Raw genomic sequence first — 17,994 nt, 5'->3', positions numbered from 1 at the left:
AAAAATTATTTACCTGGAGATTTGAAACTCTGAAAAATTATTTATATGGAGATTGGAAACTGAAAAATTATTTGCATGGAGATTGAAAACTCCTTCATTGTCTTTGCTCATGGGAGAGCTTGAGGATTTAATGACATTTTTTCTTTTAGTCTATGAGTTAAAACATGTTGTTTTTGCAGAAGTATAAATTTTCAACATTATATTACGGTCTGGTATTACTAGATTCTATAATAAAAGATGTTTTGATATGATTTTCGAAAGCATGAAAATAAGCAATTTTGCATGTTTGTTTTTTTGAAAAAACTACATTCAAAACCAGAACTATTTTCTTTGATCAATGTCTCTCACTTCCAAACATTGTGCCCGCACCATCTGAAAATTACTGAAATTTTATTACATAAACTTGTCTTTATATATGTAACTGTTTAGGAGTAAATTGAAAACCCTTGGCACATACAGGTGTACATCTGTCGATCTTAAGAATAGCAGAGTTTCCCATCTCTGTATGTTTGTGATAATATGTAATCTATCCTATCTGAATGTCACCATTGATAAAATACCCTAATTATAGTCGTGCTAAGAGGGCACTAGGCCATCGCCTCAAAATATATGATATGTCAACGGATGGAATAGTGCATTGGCCAGGAAACCGTGCCCTAGCAACTACATCACCCTCACAACATTTGTATTAAAGTTTTGATACCCTTACTTCAGCCAAGAAATATTTCAAGAGAAGCTGTACATTTTTATCTTCCTTCCAAAGCCTCGTTATCAGATTATTCTCACAACATATCAATAGCTGGATTTCCGAGATTCTTAAAAGCGAGATTCAATTCTATGAAGCAGAATAAGATAACTCTTTGAGAAAAAGAAAATATTTGTTTCCTTTCCATACCAGTGTCTGCTCATCATTTTCACACCTTGGTCGAGTGAAACGGTTTAATTGCGCCATCTCAGTAAACAATAGCCAGTCTGATTCACTTTCTACAGCTTCTACCGAATAACTATAATTCAAGTCCTTCATTCAACTATTGGTGCTCACAGCATCCTCAATAAATGGATGTTTATTACTCCTGGGAAGAGTTATCATTCTCTGTACCGTATTTTCCTGAAAATCGAGAGTGCGACCTATACAACAGTGCGACTTATTCGTGGACAAAATCTGACGATGTTTTGAAAGGCGGAAAAAGCTGGAAAAACGAGCAACAAAAACGGAACGAATTGGATATCAGCATTCAAGTGCACTGGGATTTCACAAAATAAGGGCCGTATATTTGGACATGTTCCAACCATAACAGGACTTTTCCTTGGACAATGATAAACTTGAGTTCCTACCACTACAACGTTATCTCCATTCCATGCTTCTTTTTCTCCACAACATTTGGGAAGCTAGATGACTTCCGACCTTTTTATCTCCTGTTTCCATTACGTTGTTCCAGATAAAAATAGGGAATTCGTTTCTCCTAACAAACAATAACACCACAAAACACAACATCACCACACAAGACACAAGCAGCGGTAACTACACAAAACTTAACAAAAAACATTGCATAAGGATTGGCAATAGGGGGAAATGTGGATACTAAGCTCACATAAGGATTGAAAATGAGGTGTGGATACTCAAGTTCTCTAAGGACAGGCATTATGGATTAATAGAATCGTTCATCCCTTTGCGGAGTGTTTGACAGCTTTTAAAATAATCTTATCCCAAGAGTTGAGAGGTCTTGTCTCATCCCAAATGAGGTGAAAGATTCATTTTATCTCACATTGGTAAATTTGCGGAAATCCCTGTCCAGGGTATAAGAAAATTAAGCTTCTTCGCGGGTGGTTAATTTTACGATTTCCGTCAGCAAACTAAACGCGTGGGGATGTGAATACAAAACTTTCTTGTTTACACGTCGCACAGTTACGTTGCGGCAAGAAGCTTTTGTTTACGTGTGTTTCAGTGTAAACTGGTAAACAAATGACGTTTAACAGCTTAATTACTGTGGTAAGTAAGAAAAGTAATTTATTAATCTCTATTTCGTGGTTAAGGTACAGTATCGCGTGACTTGTCTACTTAACGTCCCGCCAGACACTTCTCATCCAGTAGAAAACTGTCGCCATTTATCATCGGCGCCGTCATCTAATTCTTCCGCTTCAACTATAATTTTAATCATGTGTTTTTGTTGACTTATCTACATAAACAATTGTATAGGCGTTTGTTGTTCCTGTTGATTGAATAAATGTCTTTTGTGTTGTACGGTAAAAACTTCACTAATTAATACCCGTGAAATGTCAATCATCACTCCGTGTATACAATGTAGTGAACTTACCACACCCTGCCGGTGTGCTATGGTCACGCATTTGTGATTAAGTTATGTTTACACAAGATAAACGACGTTCAAATAACGGTAAATTACCAGGGTCAGTATTTAGGTGTTCCTTGATGAATCACATACTTTCGGTTATATAGTCATACAAACTGCATGTGTTATACTGGACCCAATATTACACATATATGATTTGCGGATAAATGAAACAGCTGTGGAGCTCACTGCAACCTCAATGTCTGTCGACTAATGAGAATTTCTTCAATATCACAGTCATCCATTACAGTACAACTAGCGCCAGAGTCATCCAATGACAGTGAAGCTAGCGCCAAAGTCATCCACTGACAGCGAAGCTAGCGCCAAAGTCATCCGATGATAATATCGAAGCTAGCGCCAAAGTCATCCACTGACAGCGAAGCTAGCGCCAAAAGCCATCCAATGATAATATAGCTAGCGCTAAAGTCATCCAATGACATAAGCTAGCGCCAAGTATGAGCTAGCGCAAAGTACCAATAAAAGCCGCCAAGTCATCCAATGATAATAGCGCAAGTCATCCAGCAGGAACTAGCGCTAAAGCCATCCAATGACAGTAAGCTAGCGCCAGTCACCAAATTCATCCAATGACATCAATGACAGCAGCTAGCGCCATGGTCATCCAATGACACTGAAACTAGCGCCAATGTCATCCAATGACAATAAAGCTAGCGCCAAAGTCATCCAATGATAATATAGCTAGCCATCAATGACAGGAAGCAGCGCCAATGTCATCCATTAAGAGCAGTGACGAGCTAGCTAGTCATCAATAAGCGCTTAAAGCATCGCAATGAATGACAGTGAAGCTAGCGCCACAGTTATCCAATGACAGAGCAGCTATATAGCGCATTTCATTCAATGACGGCGTAGCTAGCGCCAAAGTCACTCAATGATAAAATAGCTAGCGCTAAAGTCATCCAATGACAGTGAAGCTAGCGCCAAAAATCATCTAATGACAATATAGCTAGCGCTAAAGTCATCCAATGACAGCGAAGCTAGCGCTAAAGTCATCTAGCGCTAAAGTCATCTAATGATAATATAGCTAGCGCTAAAGTCATCCAATGACAGCGAAGCTAGCGCCACAGTCATCTAATGACAGCGAAGCTAGCGCTAAAGTCATCCAATGACAGTGAAGCTAGCGCCATCAATTCTAGCCAAAGTCATCCAATGACAGTGAAGCTAGCGCTAAAGTCATCCAATGACAGTGAAGCTAGCGCTAAAGTCATCCAATGACAGTGAAGCTAGCGCTAAAGTCATCCAATGACAGTGAAGCTAGCGCTAAAGTCATCCAATGACAGTGAAGCTAGCGCTAAAGTCATCCAATGACAGTGAAGCTAGCGCTAAAGTCATCCAATGACAGTGAAGCTAGCGCTAAAGTCATCCAATGACAGTGAAGCTAGCGCTAAAGTCATCCAATGACAGTGAAGCTAGCGCCAAAGTCATCCAATGACAGTGAAGCTAGCGCCAAAGTCATCCAATGACAGTGAAGCTAGCGCCAAAGTCATCCAATGACAGTGAAGCTAGCGCCAAAAGTCATCCAATGACAGTGAAGCTAGCGCCAAAGTCATCCAATGACAGTGAAGCTAGCGCCAAAGTCATCCAATGACAGTGAAGCTAGCGCTAAAGTCATCCAATGACAGTGAAGCTAGCGCCAAAGTCATCCAATGACAGTGAAGCTAGCGCCAAAAGTCATCCAATGACAGTGAAGCTAGCGCCAAAGTCATCCAATGACAGTGAAGCTAGCGCCAAAGTCATCCAATGACAGTGAAGCTAGCGCCAAAGTCATCCAATGACAGTGAAGCTAGCGCCACAGTCATCCAATGACAGTGAAGCTAGCGCCAAAAGTCATCCAATGACAGCGAAGCTAGCGCCAAAGTCATCCAATGACAGTGAAGCTAGCGCCACAAGTCATCCAATGACAGCGAAGCTAGCGCCACAGTCATCCAATGACAGTGAAGCTAGCGCCAAAAGTCATCCAATGACAGTGAAGCTAGCGCCAAAGTCATCCAATGACAGTGAAGCTAGCGCTAAAGTCATCCAATGACAGTGAAGCTAGCGCCAAAGTCATCCAATGACAGTGAAGCTAGCGCCAAAGTCATCCAATGACAGTGAAGCTAGCGCTAAAGTCATCCAATGACAGTGAAGCTAGCGCCAAAGTCATCCAATGACAGTGAAGCTAGCGCCAAAGTCATCCAATGACAGTGAAGCTAGCGCCAAAGTCATCCAATGACAGTGAAGCTAGCGCCAAAGTCATCCAATGACAGTGAAGCTAGCGCCAAAGTCATCCAATGACAGTGAAGCTAGCGCCAAAGTCATCCAATGACAGTGAAACTAGCGCCAAAGTCATTCAATGACAGTGCAGCTAGCTCCCAAGTCATCCAATGACAGTGAAGCTAGCGCCAAAGTCATCCAATGACAGTGAAGCTAGCGCCAAAGTCATCCAATGACAGTGAAGCTAGCGCCAAAGTCATCCAATGACAGTGAAGCTAGCGCCAAAGTCATCCAATGACAGCGAAGCTAGCGCCACAAGTCATCCAATGACAGTGAAGCTAGCGCCAAAAGTCATCCAATGACAGTGAAGCTAGCGCCAATGTCATCCAATGACAGTGAAGCTAGCGCCAAAGTCATCCAATGACAATGAAGCTAGCGCCACAGTCACCAAAAGTCATCCAATGACAGTGAAGCTAGCGCCAAAGTCATCCAATGACAGTGAAGCTAGCGCCAAAGTCATCCAATGACAGTGAAGCTAGCGCCACAGTCATCCAATGACAGTGAAGCTAGCGCCAAAGTCATCCAATGACAGTGAAGCTAGCGCCAAAGTCATCCAATGATAATATAGCTAGCGCCAAAGTCATCCAATGACAGTGAAGCTAGCGCCAAAGTCATCCAATGACAGTGAAGCTAGCGCCAAAGTCATCCAATGACAGTGAAGCTAGCGCCAAAGTCATCCAATGACAGTGAAGCTAGCGCCAAAGTCATCCAATGACAGTGAAGCTAGCGCCAAAAGTCATCCAATGACAGTGAAGCTAGCGCTAAACTCATCCAATGACAGTGAAGCTAGCGCTAAAGTCATCCAATGACAGTGAAGCTAGCGCCAAAGTCATCCAATGACAGTGAAGCTAGCGCCAAAGTCATCCAATGACAGTGAAGCTAGCGCCAAAAGTCATCCAATGACAGTGAAGCTAGCGCTAAAAGTCATCCAATGACAGTGAAGCTAGCGCCAAAGTCATCCAATGACAGTGAAGCTAGCGCTAAAATCATCCAATGACAGTGAAGCTAGCGCTAAAGTCATCCAATGACAGTGAAGCTAGCGCAAAAGTAATCCAATGACAGTGAAGCTAGCGCCACAGTCATCCAATTATAGTGAAGCTAGCGCCACAGTCATCCAATGACAGTGAAGCTAGCGCCACATTCGTCCAATGACAGTGAAGCTAGCGCCAAAGTCATCCAATGACAGTGAAGCCAGCGCCAAAGTCACCCGATGATAATGCAGCTAGCATCGTGGTCATTCAATGACAGAGCAGCTAGCGCCACAGTCATCCAATGACAGTGAAGCTAGCGCCAAAGTCATCCAATGACAGTGAAGCTAGCGCTAAAGTCATCCAATGACAGTGAAGCTAGCGCTAAAGTCATCCAATGACAGTGAAGCCAGCGCCAAAGTCACCCGATGATAATGCAGCTAGCATCATGGTCATTCAATGACAGAGCAGCTAGCGCCACAGTCATCCAATGACAGTGAAGCAGCGCCAAAGTCATCCAATGACAGTACAGCTAGCGCCACAGTCATCCAATGGCAGAGCAGCTAGCGCCATGGTCTTTCAATGACAGTACAGCTAGCGCCAAAGTCACCCAATGATAATGCAGCTAGCGCCACAGTCATCCAATGATAGAGCATAGCGCCATGGTCATCCAATGACAGTGAAGCTAACGCAAAAATCATCCAATGACAGCGAAGCTAGCGCCACAAGCATCCAATGACAGTGAAGCTAGCGCCACAAGCATCTAATGACAGTGAAGCTAGCGCCAAGTCATTAAATATATGCAGATGACATGGTACCGTAATGCACATCCTAAGGTGTTTGTGAACGAAACAATATTGAGCTTTTAGCATCAACCATAAGCAAAAATTATAATGATTCAATTGAAAAAAAGAAGTCAGGGATAGGTCCATATACACAAAGGCCATGTAAAAATAAAACCTAAGGCGTTGTGCTGTAAACTTTCCGTACTGACATCCATGATTGCCCAACATAATGAGGTAGTTTAAATGTCTCGCTGATATGCAGGTAGATAATCTGTATACACACAAAAAAGAGTCAATTATTATCAACAATTTCTAAAGTTATAAATCACAAACAGTTATAAGTTCGACAGGTAGTATGTTGTATATTTGCACTCAATACATGTACTGACAGTGTTGTGTCTCGCCTGCCCGTATAATTAACTAAGAAGGAATTCTGAATTAACTGAGAAGGAATTTTGTCCTGCTGCCGACGTGTTAACCATCTGGGAGTCAGTGATCGGAGATACTTACGAGATATATCGCAGTGAATGACATCATGTATTCGTGGACGTTTTTCTTATTTGCAACATTTTTAATCGCCAACTGTATTCAAGGTAATTATCATACAGCCGTTTACACAATCATTTCTCCATCAACCAGAAGGAATCATCGATAAAGAGTACACTTTTTGATATCGCTTAAACAAACATTTACTTTCTTTTTTTAAAGATTTTATAACATTGCTGGTGATCTCCAGGAATTCCTATTCCTAAATCCTTATATTTCCTTTTACCCCTAAGTCATACCAGTACAACCAGCGCATGATCGACCTGTGCCTGACAGAATGTCTAAGTCTGGTGTCAGCGTAGGAGGCAAGTCGGACCAAGACACATATGTCACACTTGATGTTTATCATCTATTTTGTATTTCTCTGCAGGGCCCGTACATGTTGCAGCAAACGGAATGGATGGTTGTGACGGAGCCAGCGGAACCCATGGTAAGGCAAACATCTTTATAAATACAATGAATGTTTCAGCTTTCGTATTACCCCAGCATCTTGTGATATAAATGTATACTCCATGTTTTTTTTTAAATCAGTGATAACAATTTGTATTTAATTTCAGTAGTATACTACGATAGCATTTTCAGGTTCGATTTATATCCATTATCGATACTCCAGGGGCTAATATCACTGTCGTAATGTCCATCTCTGGACTATGTCATAGGCAATCTGAAGGCTTTGTGCACGACAATAGATGAGACAGATAGTGTGGTCCTTGAATCTGAATCGAATAACAGTACATCGTGGTTGATGTATGGCTTTAAAGCGTGTGCGTCGCTCTCTGTAATCTTCAAATGAAGTCTCTTTTCCCTCCTGAACTGCCCTCAGTTTTGCTATGACACTGTTCCAGGGGTGGATATAACGACAGTGATAGTAACCCTTGGAGTATCTAAAATGATTTCTTGGGGAACTTTCAATGTCTTCTCGATTGAAAAATGATGTTCTGAAGAAAGATGTTGTATTTAATTGATAAGAAGTAGTATAGTAACAACAGTGTACCGACAAGATACCACTAGTCTTCCATTTCTGGATTCCAACCTAGTATCCACAGGTGGTATTAAGGACATGTATATTGGCCGAACTTTCAAATCTTTTATTTCTGAGTCACAGGAACTAGCCTACCACCTGCGCTAGTATCCAACGTAGGGCAATTTCCAAATTCTGACAGTAGATCGGTGAATTTCTCCGGTTCTCCGGCTTTCTTGTACCTCTTTCACCTGAAATGCCTAAATTGACTATATCTGTAAATACTACGTCGCAGAAACACGAACAAAGAAATTATAAAAAGCGTAGCAATGATTAACGACATGTTATAGAGAGACCTCGTTGTTCCTCCCCTTTGCACTGTGTAGATAATATCTACAATTGTATAACAGTCATCACGACTTCAGCTGTAATTCAACTCTCGTAGTTTCAATTATCATTGATCTTTGTATTTAATCCACTCGGTGCACCAAGGAATGTATTGTTAATGTTTTATGTCATACATCACTATGGGCAATGAATGATTGTCCCAAAGTGAGTCGCTGTCAATTCCTACTATATTTTATGGGCGGTGCTTTGTTCAGGAAATAGGAAATTATCTGAAAGATTATAAAAAAAATGCAGGAACCAGGTACAATATCATGACACATGTTTTTGTTATACTGAAATATGATGTTTTGCACCATGGAAGTGCCTATAGAATATTTTCAGACTTTCACCAATCTGATTTTTACTAAAACTAGCGTAATATCGAATTTTAATCCGATGGACGTTTTACAGGTCTGCGTTGAAAACAAAAATAAAATATCGTCCTGATCATGCGGAATTTCACCCTCGGTACTCTATGTGTTATTTGATAGTAACCCCTGAAATATCGAGGATGGCGAAATTTTGATTATGTCTCTACTATCTTTGTGGTGTACATTGTTCTCTGATTGTTGCTTTCTCGTGTTTACAGGTTCGTCCGGAATCTTGATTCTGTCTTTACTCGTCACATTAGCATTCTGTCTCAGACGACACGGACTTGTTGGAATGTGATGGAAGATTTTCCAAAGAAATGACGTCATCGTGTTTGAACGCTTCTTCGAGAAGTTTACTACAGAGACAGATTTCTACTTTCTTGAAAAGACTCGGAGTCTTACTTGTTCAGCACTTCTTGATGAAAGTGATGTACGGTTGGGCATATATTATAATACTTTTTAATCCTACGTTAGGTATATATATGAAGTCGGCACGCACATTTCTTTGATGGTTTCTCAATATTCTCTATATGGTGTAAATATATAATAAAATTTAATATATTAAAGGGACAATTCATTGAGGCTAATTCGTTACATAACCACGAAGCAAATAATGGCATAAATGTATTGTTCTACAATCCTTATGAAACATATGGCAAGAAATAGTGACAAATTCCACAACATTGTTAAGTATTTTAATTATTATCATTGAAATTCCAAATCGTTGATCAATACGATTAAGCAGGTACAACATGTACGCTGTACCCTTGCCAGAGTCAAAGTTACGCACGTTAAACAAAAGCAATACATAACCACTAAGGATTTGATGAAATTGTTTTTAGACAAGAACATGCATCTAATAATGTTAAGACAACTGTTAGAGCGTTTTGAGAAGTTCTAGACCAAAAATTCTTTACAACACAGGCAAGGGTCAGGGTTCGGCATACAAAGCTATGTGTAATGGCGATTAAACAGTTCACATACATTTGACAACAGTGGACTTTTCTTACATATCACAGTAAAACCAACTAATCTAATTTCCATTAGAAATGGTTTGTATCCGAAATATGTGCAAGTTTCAATGTACTCTTAGATCGAATCGTCTCTTTAAATGAAACTGTTATTTCATATCGTTTCAATGTTTTTTTGTACTTTTCTGTCAAATATTCCACAGAAACATGTACGTGAGTACGGTTGCTGTGTCTAGTTTAGACAGGAAGAGTAAAGGTTACAAGCAGTGGCAAGGCAACGAGAAAGAGTGGAGTCCAGGAGTGGCGATTTGTTTCCTTAACTAAATTAAATCAGACAATCCCCGCTACATTAATTTCATCAAACTCTGTTCATTTATTACGAAAAAGTAGCAGCTAACCTCATATTGGATACACCATGCTTCTACTCCTGTGAGCTAGATAAATTAAAACTGCTTATCTCCAACCAATAAATCGAAAGGTCTTAAGCTAAGCTGGATCGGACTGCTCAAGACATCGCCATACATGCCCGTGTTCCATGACATCATCATCGTCACCACTACCATCAGATCATTAGATGTTGAGCATTGGCGGAATGATACACATTGATGTACCGTACCGTAAATTTTTGGGATGTGACTCAATCGGGCTCTGCGTTCTGTTCCCTGACCCTTGTGACAGCATCCTCGATACTCCAGGGGTTCCGATCACCTACGATCTCTACACCCCTGGACTATCTCACAGTGAAATTGAAGGCAACTCAGCTGAAAATATTTGACCAATCACAGACCAGCAAAGATTTCCTTTGAAGACTACAGAGAGAGCGACGCCCAACTTCAAAGCCACATAGTCAACCACAGTGTACCGTTATACGGTTCTTTTGATGTACATCAAAGGACTAAATTACCTGTTCTGTTCTGTTGCCTCCAGTTTTACGATGAGATAGTCCAGGGGTGTAGAGATCGTAAGTGATCGGAACCCCTGGAGTATCGAGGATGCTGTCACAAGGGTCAGGGATGTGTGACAGAGACGCACCGTCAAGTCCATAAAGATGAAAAGAGTGGGACAAGTTTACCAAATGTAGTATAATGCGAGCAGGCGAGGTGGGATGTCTGGTGTCGTTGATTGCCACTCCAGTGGGATAGCACTATAAAATGGACGGATTACACTACTGCAGAGAGACATACTGTCGTACCCATAGAACTCACCTCCAACTGCCACACGCAAAACGTCGCATCGTGTTTCTTTTTCCACCTTATCAATGTCATCATCTTCGTTTATTTAGCGTCATAGTCAAGGGGTATTGGTTACAAACAGAGTATAAAGCACTGCAGGCCAACCAACAAGCACTGGTCGAAGTTTAAACCACAGTACATGAATCTTTAGATTGTTTAGTTTGTTGATTAGATTGACGTCATTTTCAAAAATTCTTATTCATACTTTCTAGTTGTTTTTTTTTGCCGGGTACTCTTGCTTTCCTCCAAGAACAATCCTTGATTCCTGGCACATCATTAATTGACCATGACTGTTAACAGGACAACTAATAAAATCAAACCCCAAAACCAATCACATTGTTCCCTATAATAACTAAAATGACATGCATTCTTAATGAAAATTTACACTAACATTTTGGACTATGTTGCAAAACACATTCGTATGTGTTTAAATTAGTCACCCATTTACCACTGGGAAATCTTAGTGATTTTGAATCATCTAAACTTCGGTACATAACTAATTATCGGAACATCAAAACGTTGAATTTGTTAATCATTTCTGCAGTGGACCTTTATAAATACCTTTACGAGCCCAACTGCACAATTTCTTGTCAATATCTTCGTCCAAATGTTGGCAGCTCACAACTTTTATATATTGCGGCCAAAAACCGTGCACACGGCACTAATTGAAAACGAAATTGCGCACGTGCGATGTATGTGAAACTGACGATCAAGTTGCATTTCGGGTAAATATATGATGTCTATATTGCATTCATAAGGAAAAAAGAAATAACCCAGAAGAGTTCAGTATATGTTTTGTGATCATTTTAACACATGAACTATAAATCTAGATTGAGTTTGATCACGGATCGATTATAACCGGAACAAGGATGCATCATTCAATCAATCAAAAGAGCTTGATTAGATAGAGATTATAGTTTACCAGGTATATTAATGAACAACAAAATTTTTTGTGACTTGTGATCGATGTGTTATTATCATTTTTTCACTTTTCTTCATGTTTAAACCACAGCTACATGTACATGACATTTACAAAAGTTTTTCTATTAGCAAATACTAAATCATACATCGTCAAATATTTGCTAAGATATGTGATTAAACTAATGCATGTATTTGAAATTCAAAATCATTGAAACAATAGCGACATTTATACACAATATCTGATTCAGAGACAGTCTCTGTAGCCAATAAATTTAAGGGCTTAATTCATTTCATTTACAGAAATGAATTAAGCCCTTAAATTTATTGGCTACAGATACAGGTATACAGATGTACATTATTCCTAGTGTAGGAAGCTAAAGTTTGGTGTTAAGTTTTATTTTTTCAACAAGTATATTATTAGTTGACATCTGCATTTATGTATACACACTTAGCTGCTTCTAAATTATCCATATTTAACATGCATTACAAATGAAATTCTCTTCCTCCTAATTACACTCTACACACACAGTGTGGTACCACACATCACAAACATCACACATGATCCATGATGAAGAGACCTCTTCATCATCTGGATCTCTCAATGCACAAACACCACACAACATTCTCCTCTTCGAGCTCCTCCTCATCACTCTCTTCATGCCTAACTTTCTTTTTCTTACCACATACACTCTTTGAACTTTTTTATTTCTCTTTTCCTCTCTCTCTCTCTTTCTTCTTTTTATCCCTTCCCTCTTTTCCTTTTCCTTCTCCTCCTTTTCTTTTTTTTAAGCTGATTTAGCATATTGTCACCAGTAATGACACGCGCATCTAATACCACCCTCCTCTTCTTCTTCTGGTCAGCTTTTGGCAAGGAGGGGGTAAGGAAAATGGATTCTAGAATAGGTGGAAGATTCCTCACCGCCTCTATGGGATGTGGTCTAGTGGAAGATCCACATTGGCTGCATGTTGATGGCTGTTCTGGAATTAAAACAGAGGTGGTGATGGAAAGTCTGAATGTCTTGAATTGAAGCTTGGTTCACAGCATTTTCCTCTACAATAAGATAGAAATGAATAGTCTGATATGCTCTTTACAGACATATGGATGTACATGTATTTTTGGAATCAGTATATACACTTCACAAAAGTTGAACCAATTAGTTTATATTATGTAACATTATATATTTATTGCCCTGGCGGGAGGGAGACATGACGATTTGTTTACCCAAGGCATGTCATGTTTCCCGAGGGCGTAGTACCTAAAGTACATGGCATTGCGAGGGTTTCCTTTAAATAGGCAGCATCTAAAAGCATATGTCATGGAAATAATTCACAGGAAAAGGTACTCTGCCAAAGCTTCCTCTTCTGGGACGGTAAGCATCCTGTTAGGGCCACATGTAGATCGATTAATATGACCACTGACATGATCTACTACCGTTTGTCTTGGTACACTATATTCCTCAGCTGCCTGAGATGGGGAAAGATGCTGTTTTTTAACAGCAGCTATGGCTGAAGTAAGTTGGGTTGGCGTGTACTTCTTTCGTTTGTGCTAAATGAAAATAAAAATATGAATGTAATGAATGAAATTAAATACATATGGTGCCTGGTACCATTCAATTTATCTCCCACCCCGATTGGTTTAATATCAACTTTTGATACCCCATTTGGTAACAGTTTATTGTTAAAATGTATCTTTATTTCTTATTACTTTACACTAACAGAATTATGGCCAAGCTTTTTTTATGGCTATTTTTCATTTCAATCCACAGCTTTGGAATTACAGATAGTGTGAGGTTCGATCTATGAAATAAGTCTATGATTAAAGTTCATGCCTAAAAAATATATAATTTCAAAACTCAACATTTTATATACATGCATGTTTGTGCATGTCGTTAACAAAAACAGGTTTTTTTATTTTTATGTTGTGTGTTGTTTTTCACTGCAAGAAACTCTGATGAAGAGAAAAAAAATTTACAAAAAAAAAAAAAAAAAAAAATACCTACCGAACATTCATTTTATAGGGTGTTACCGATAACAAGAATATTTCTTTATTTGGCCCTAACACTCACATCAATACAATTTTGAGAATGAAGTATTTCAACACTGCTTTCAATGACTACAAATTTGTTTTTTCGTTTTATAAAATATTTTAATCACTCAAGAAGAAGTATTCAACTTCACATTAATTTGATCTACAAGTTTATGATTCTATTTCTGGGATGTGTGTACAGTTTTTATATGATCTGTCAGAGCTCCTTGGATCTTAAACGTCGACTTGCACCCAGGAACAGTACATTTAAATGGACGACCCTCTCTATGTGTCTTATAATGTCTATTAAACTGAGGCTTTGTCAAGAAGTCTTTTCCACAAATTTCACAAACCAGTTCTGACGAGATCCCTCCATGCTTCTTTACATGTAATGAAAAAGTCTTCTTTTGTTTACAAACATAATTACATTGATCACAAGAGAATGTTTTCTCAACTTTGCTGTGAATTTCATTAAAATGTTCCTCGAGGTTGTCCTTTTGTAAAGTGGAAAACGGACATTTGCTACAAATAAATTTAATATTTGGACCACTGATGTCAGTTAAACTCTCTAGATTTTCTTCTGAAGATTTAATTTTAGTCTTGTGGACTTTTAGTAAGTGCTGCTTTTGTAGCTTTACTGAAGCTGCTCTATAAGAACAAATACCACATGTAAAAGGTTTTTGGTCACCATGGTGTATATCCATATGAACCCTGAACTTTGTTTCCATTTGGAAAATATCTTTGCAGATTTGACAAGTAAACGTTTTCCGTGGAATTCCTTCACATGTTTGACTTCCGGGATAAAAACTCACTTTAAATGTTATGTTTTTATAGTCCTTTGGCACTGGCGCTGTAAAATTAACATCATCATCATCACATTCTAAATATAGATCGATGTCGTCAAGGAGGGTTGGATCAATTTCATGCTCCAAATCAGGGCAAATGGTCTCCATTTCAAAATCTGGACTGTTGGGAAGAACGGCATTTTGAACTGCTAAAAAAGATTCATTTTGATTGACAGGAAGAACTTGATTGTGATTTGATATCTCTTCCATTATATGCTTTCTCTGAATCAATCTGAAAATACAACAATACAATTGTGTCATATTAGAAAATTTTTCCTGGTAATGAGTTTAGATCGGTTTAGAGATCAGATTTTTCATATATAATAATCACAGGAAATATTTACAGGTTATTAAATTTGGAAACTAAAGCATTAATCCAATTGATTTCATATTGAATTTCTGGTATGAATTGCCATAATGTGGTCTTATTTACTCAATTCTGTATTACACTGTACATAAAATAATCCTCACCACTTTGTATAAACTATTATTGATACTTATGTTTCTTGACATGTAGGTAAGTAATGGCATAGAGTAGAAAACAGTTTTAACTAGAGTTACCTCCCTTTAACTGTTTACCGTTCAGACAGGTCAGAACATTACACTAAGCATGCACCTTTAATTAAATCCTAAATACTACCATGTCAATGATTCAGAATGACGAATTAGTACAGTACTGTTGAATATATTTAAAATCTCATTTAATAGCCGAGAAAAATACTGCCATTAGAGCATCTAAGCTTACCTCAAAATGTTTCTGACAGCAGGCATAGCACAGTCACAAGAAATCTTTATACTAATTTACACAGCTTTCTATGTCGACCATTCTCATCCATCAGAGTTACTTCCCTTCATTTCACTCTGTCAGTATAGCGATAGCTTGACAGCCGATGGGTGCCGAGATTGAGGTGGATCTGTAGCATGATACATGTACATTGAGGTAGATCTGTAGCATGATACATGTACAGAGAATGATGTCGACAGAATCAGTAATTTACATGTCCATTATATTTATAAATAAAAATATTATGAGTTTATCTATATGTCCAATTAATATGCACGACGAATACAACGGTTGCATATGCCTACCTTAATCCAATAAAATAAAATCTCGATATTGAGAGACACGACGTAATGATCAAAAGATTGTTGAGTAGTGCCTACCTAGGCTAATGTTTACTGCTGGCCACGTTGTATTTCAGGGGAGACAATCTATATTTATAGGTATCACGTTACAATCTACGTCGTAATGTTAGCTCTCTCCGTAGTCATCAGTCCGAGATATTTGTAATTGTCGAATAGCGCAAATGTAACACGTCTGAAGGAAACCGTAGTGATAATGTGAATATGGCAGATATGTACGTTCAGTAATATAAAATAAATAATAAATGTGTGTGAGTTAATAAGGATTTCTCTAAAATAATCCTATATACACTTACAGAAACATTTTTTTTTTCAATATATAGTAGATTTTAGTGTATGTTTCTGACACTGAGCTTCTCCGGCTCAATAGCTAATAGTTGATCAATGATCAGCAAGGATATATATACGCCCTTATTTGTCAATAAGGTAATTAAATTCCCATTCTAAATCCAATTATAAGCCTACCTCTTTTTTTCATAAGCTTACACATATTTATCTAAAGTTCATTTTCGTTTTCTTTCCATGCAATCAGAACATTAAGATTTCGAACTCAGTTATGTTACCTAAAAATAGGTTGCACTTTCTTTGGCAACTCGCTGTAAAGTTCCCACAGTATAATAATCATGTACATTGTATTTTGAATGCGTGTGTAAACTCACGAATATCAAATTGTATAGAATTATGTCAATATTGTGGAATACTTTTTAATGATCATGTTACCCATATTATTTTGCATTGTGATAAAAACTGCGAAATTCGTGACAAGTACTGGTGTTTTTTGGTGAATAATTTTAGATTAGAATTCATGTCGTCGCTTCACAATTTAACAGATTTTGATTTATGTAACATCTTGTTGGGTAAAGAATTTGTCTATGATTTCTCAAATAGTGCCTTAGAGAAGTTTAGATTAGGAAATGTATCTTTTTTGTATAGACTCCTGAAAGCATGCTATCCTTATTGCTTTGAATATTATCAACTAATTACTAATTATTAGACTTGAACTTGTACATATTTTGTAAATTTCTATTTGCTTTGTTTTGTTTCTTGTTTTCATGTTAAATCTCATTTTTTATGTTATCTTCAATTTTGGAGGAAATAAAGATAATAATAATAACACATTTAAATATCGACATACAGTGTAACTTATAATTATATTGTAAAATCTGCTCATCTTAAAGGCCGCATCCCACTTCCTTTCCGAAACGGCTTTTAATTTTTAAAATGAACTAAAACGAGATTGGTAATTTTGTAGAGTCACAAAAGTTATTAACTTACCGTTTATAGTACATTTATCATCACCTTCTGAACAATTTAATTAAAATAAATGAAATGTTAATTTTCATAACACGGGTCGTCTTATTTGTTTCCCGTCGTCGCCCTAAATACCGCGCGGTAGTTGACTATCACTGACGGCAAAACAGCGAAATGACTCTCAACTGTTTTCATATATTACACAGGAAATCTTGCATACGTTTGGCGTTGATACCACGTCTACTTAGGACATCGTTATATATTTCCTTAGTTATGTTATTCAGGTTTTCAAGAAACCTTTAAATTTTGCTCTAGAAAGGTAGTAGCCATAGATGTTACAGTAGTTAAGAGATTAAAATATTGTAATATTTAACTTAATTGAGATAAATATTGCAATAAACGAGAAAAAATCTTGCAGTAACGAGATTGTTTTCTATGTAGGTTTACCAACAAATTATCTCTTGACGGTCCAAGGTAGGCCTCTCATTAAAACATTTCCGATAGGGTGGATTCAATTTTACTAAGAATTTCCGATGTTGGTAATTGATATCGGGAATAGAATTTAAAAATTTTCGGCATCAGAATTAGAATTTCCGATATAAGAAATTCCAATATATGAAATAGATCTGAATTCCCCCGATATGGGAATAAATAGAATAAAAAGTAACTTGGCTTGCCAAACATGTATAATATTTCAGCCTTTTTTTTTTTTTTTTTTTGGTTTTTTAGTTTTGTTATAAACCAAGGATTTTAAGTCTAGTGTAAAAGATCTTAATATTATAGAAGTCTGACATACTAGCAAAAGATTTCAAGTGTCAAAGAATGGCCCACTACCTTCCCGACAAGGCTTTTATTTTTTTATAATGGGAATGTAAAACGAGATCGATATAATTTTGTAGAGTCGCAAAAGTTATTAACTTACCGTTAAACTTACATTTATCATCACACCTGAACAATTTTATTCAGATAAA

The 17,994-nt window shown here is 37.8% G+C and overlaps 1 protein-coding gene and 1 long non-coding RNA gene across 4 annotated transcripts; one reads left to right on the top strand and one right to left on the bottom strand.

Moving 5' to 3' along the window:
- The first annotated feature begins 6,657 nt into the window (after positions 1-6,657).
- On the top strand, positions 6,658-9,762 carry LOC138336099 (uncharacterized). The gene is made up of 3 exons (XR_011210390.1): positions 6,658-6,962; positions 7,286-7,345; positions 8,853-9,762. It is a non-coding gene; the product is annotated as an uncharacterized lncRNA (long non-coding RNA).
- A 3,567-nt stretch (positions 9,763-13,329) lies between these two features.
- LOC138336098 (telomere zinc finger-associated protein-like) lies at positions 13,330-15,835 on the bottom strand. Of its 3 annotated transcripts, none has more exons than XM_069285396.1 (3): positions 15,719-15,835; positions 15,375-15,543; positions 13,331-14,861 (listed from the first exon to the last, which is right to left on the bottom strand). In XM_069285396.1, the coding sequence occupies exons 2-3, from the start codon at positions 15,398-15,400 to the stop codon at positions 13,964-13,966; spliced, it is 924 nt and encodes a 307-aa protein (XP_069141497.1). In that variant the 5' UTR covers positions 15,401-15,543; positions 15,719-15,835; the 3' UTR covers positions 13,331-13,963. The 3 variants fall into 3 exon arrangements, with proteins under 3 accessions (XP_069141499.1, XP_069141497.1, XP_069141498.1); XM_069285397.1 differs by having other exon boundaries at positions 15,794-15,831; XM_069285398.1 differs by lacking the exon at positions 15,375-15,543 and having other exon boundaries at positions 13,330-14,861.
- Between the last annotated feature and the right edge of the window lie 2,159 nt (positions 15,836-17,994).

Source organism: Argopecten irradians, chromosome 12 (genome assembly GCF_041381155.1).
Source record: "Argopecten irradians isolate NY chromosome 12, Ai_NY, whole genome shotgun sequence".
NCBI lineage: Eukaryota > Metazoa > Mollusca > Bivalvia > Pectinida > Pectinidae > Argopecten > Argopecten irradians.
The sequence above is the reverse complement of the archived record's forward strand: the minus strand, read 5'-3'. Positions and strand labels throughout refer to the sequence as shown.

Bases quoted from the DNA above. Each gene is read 5' to 3' on its own strand.
- LOC138336098 (XM_069285396.1), bottom strand. From the start codon at position 15,400: ATGCCTGCTGTCAGAAACATTTTGAG. The intron at 14,862-15,374 runs GTAAGCTTAGAT...TTGTATTTTCAG, and splicing joins GCTGTCAGAAACATTTTGAG to ATTGATTCAGAGAAAGCATA.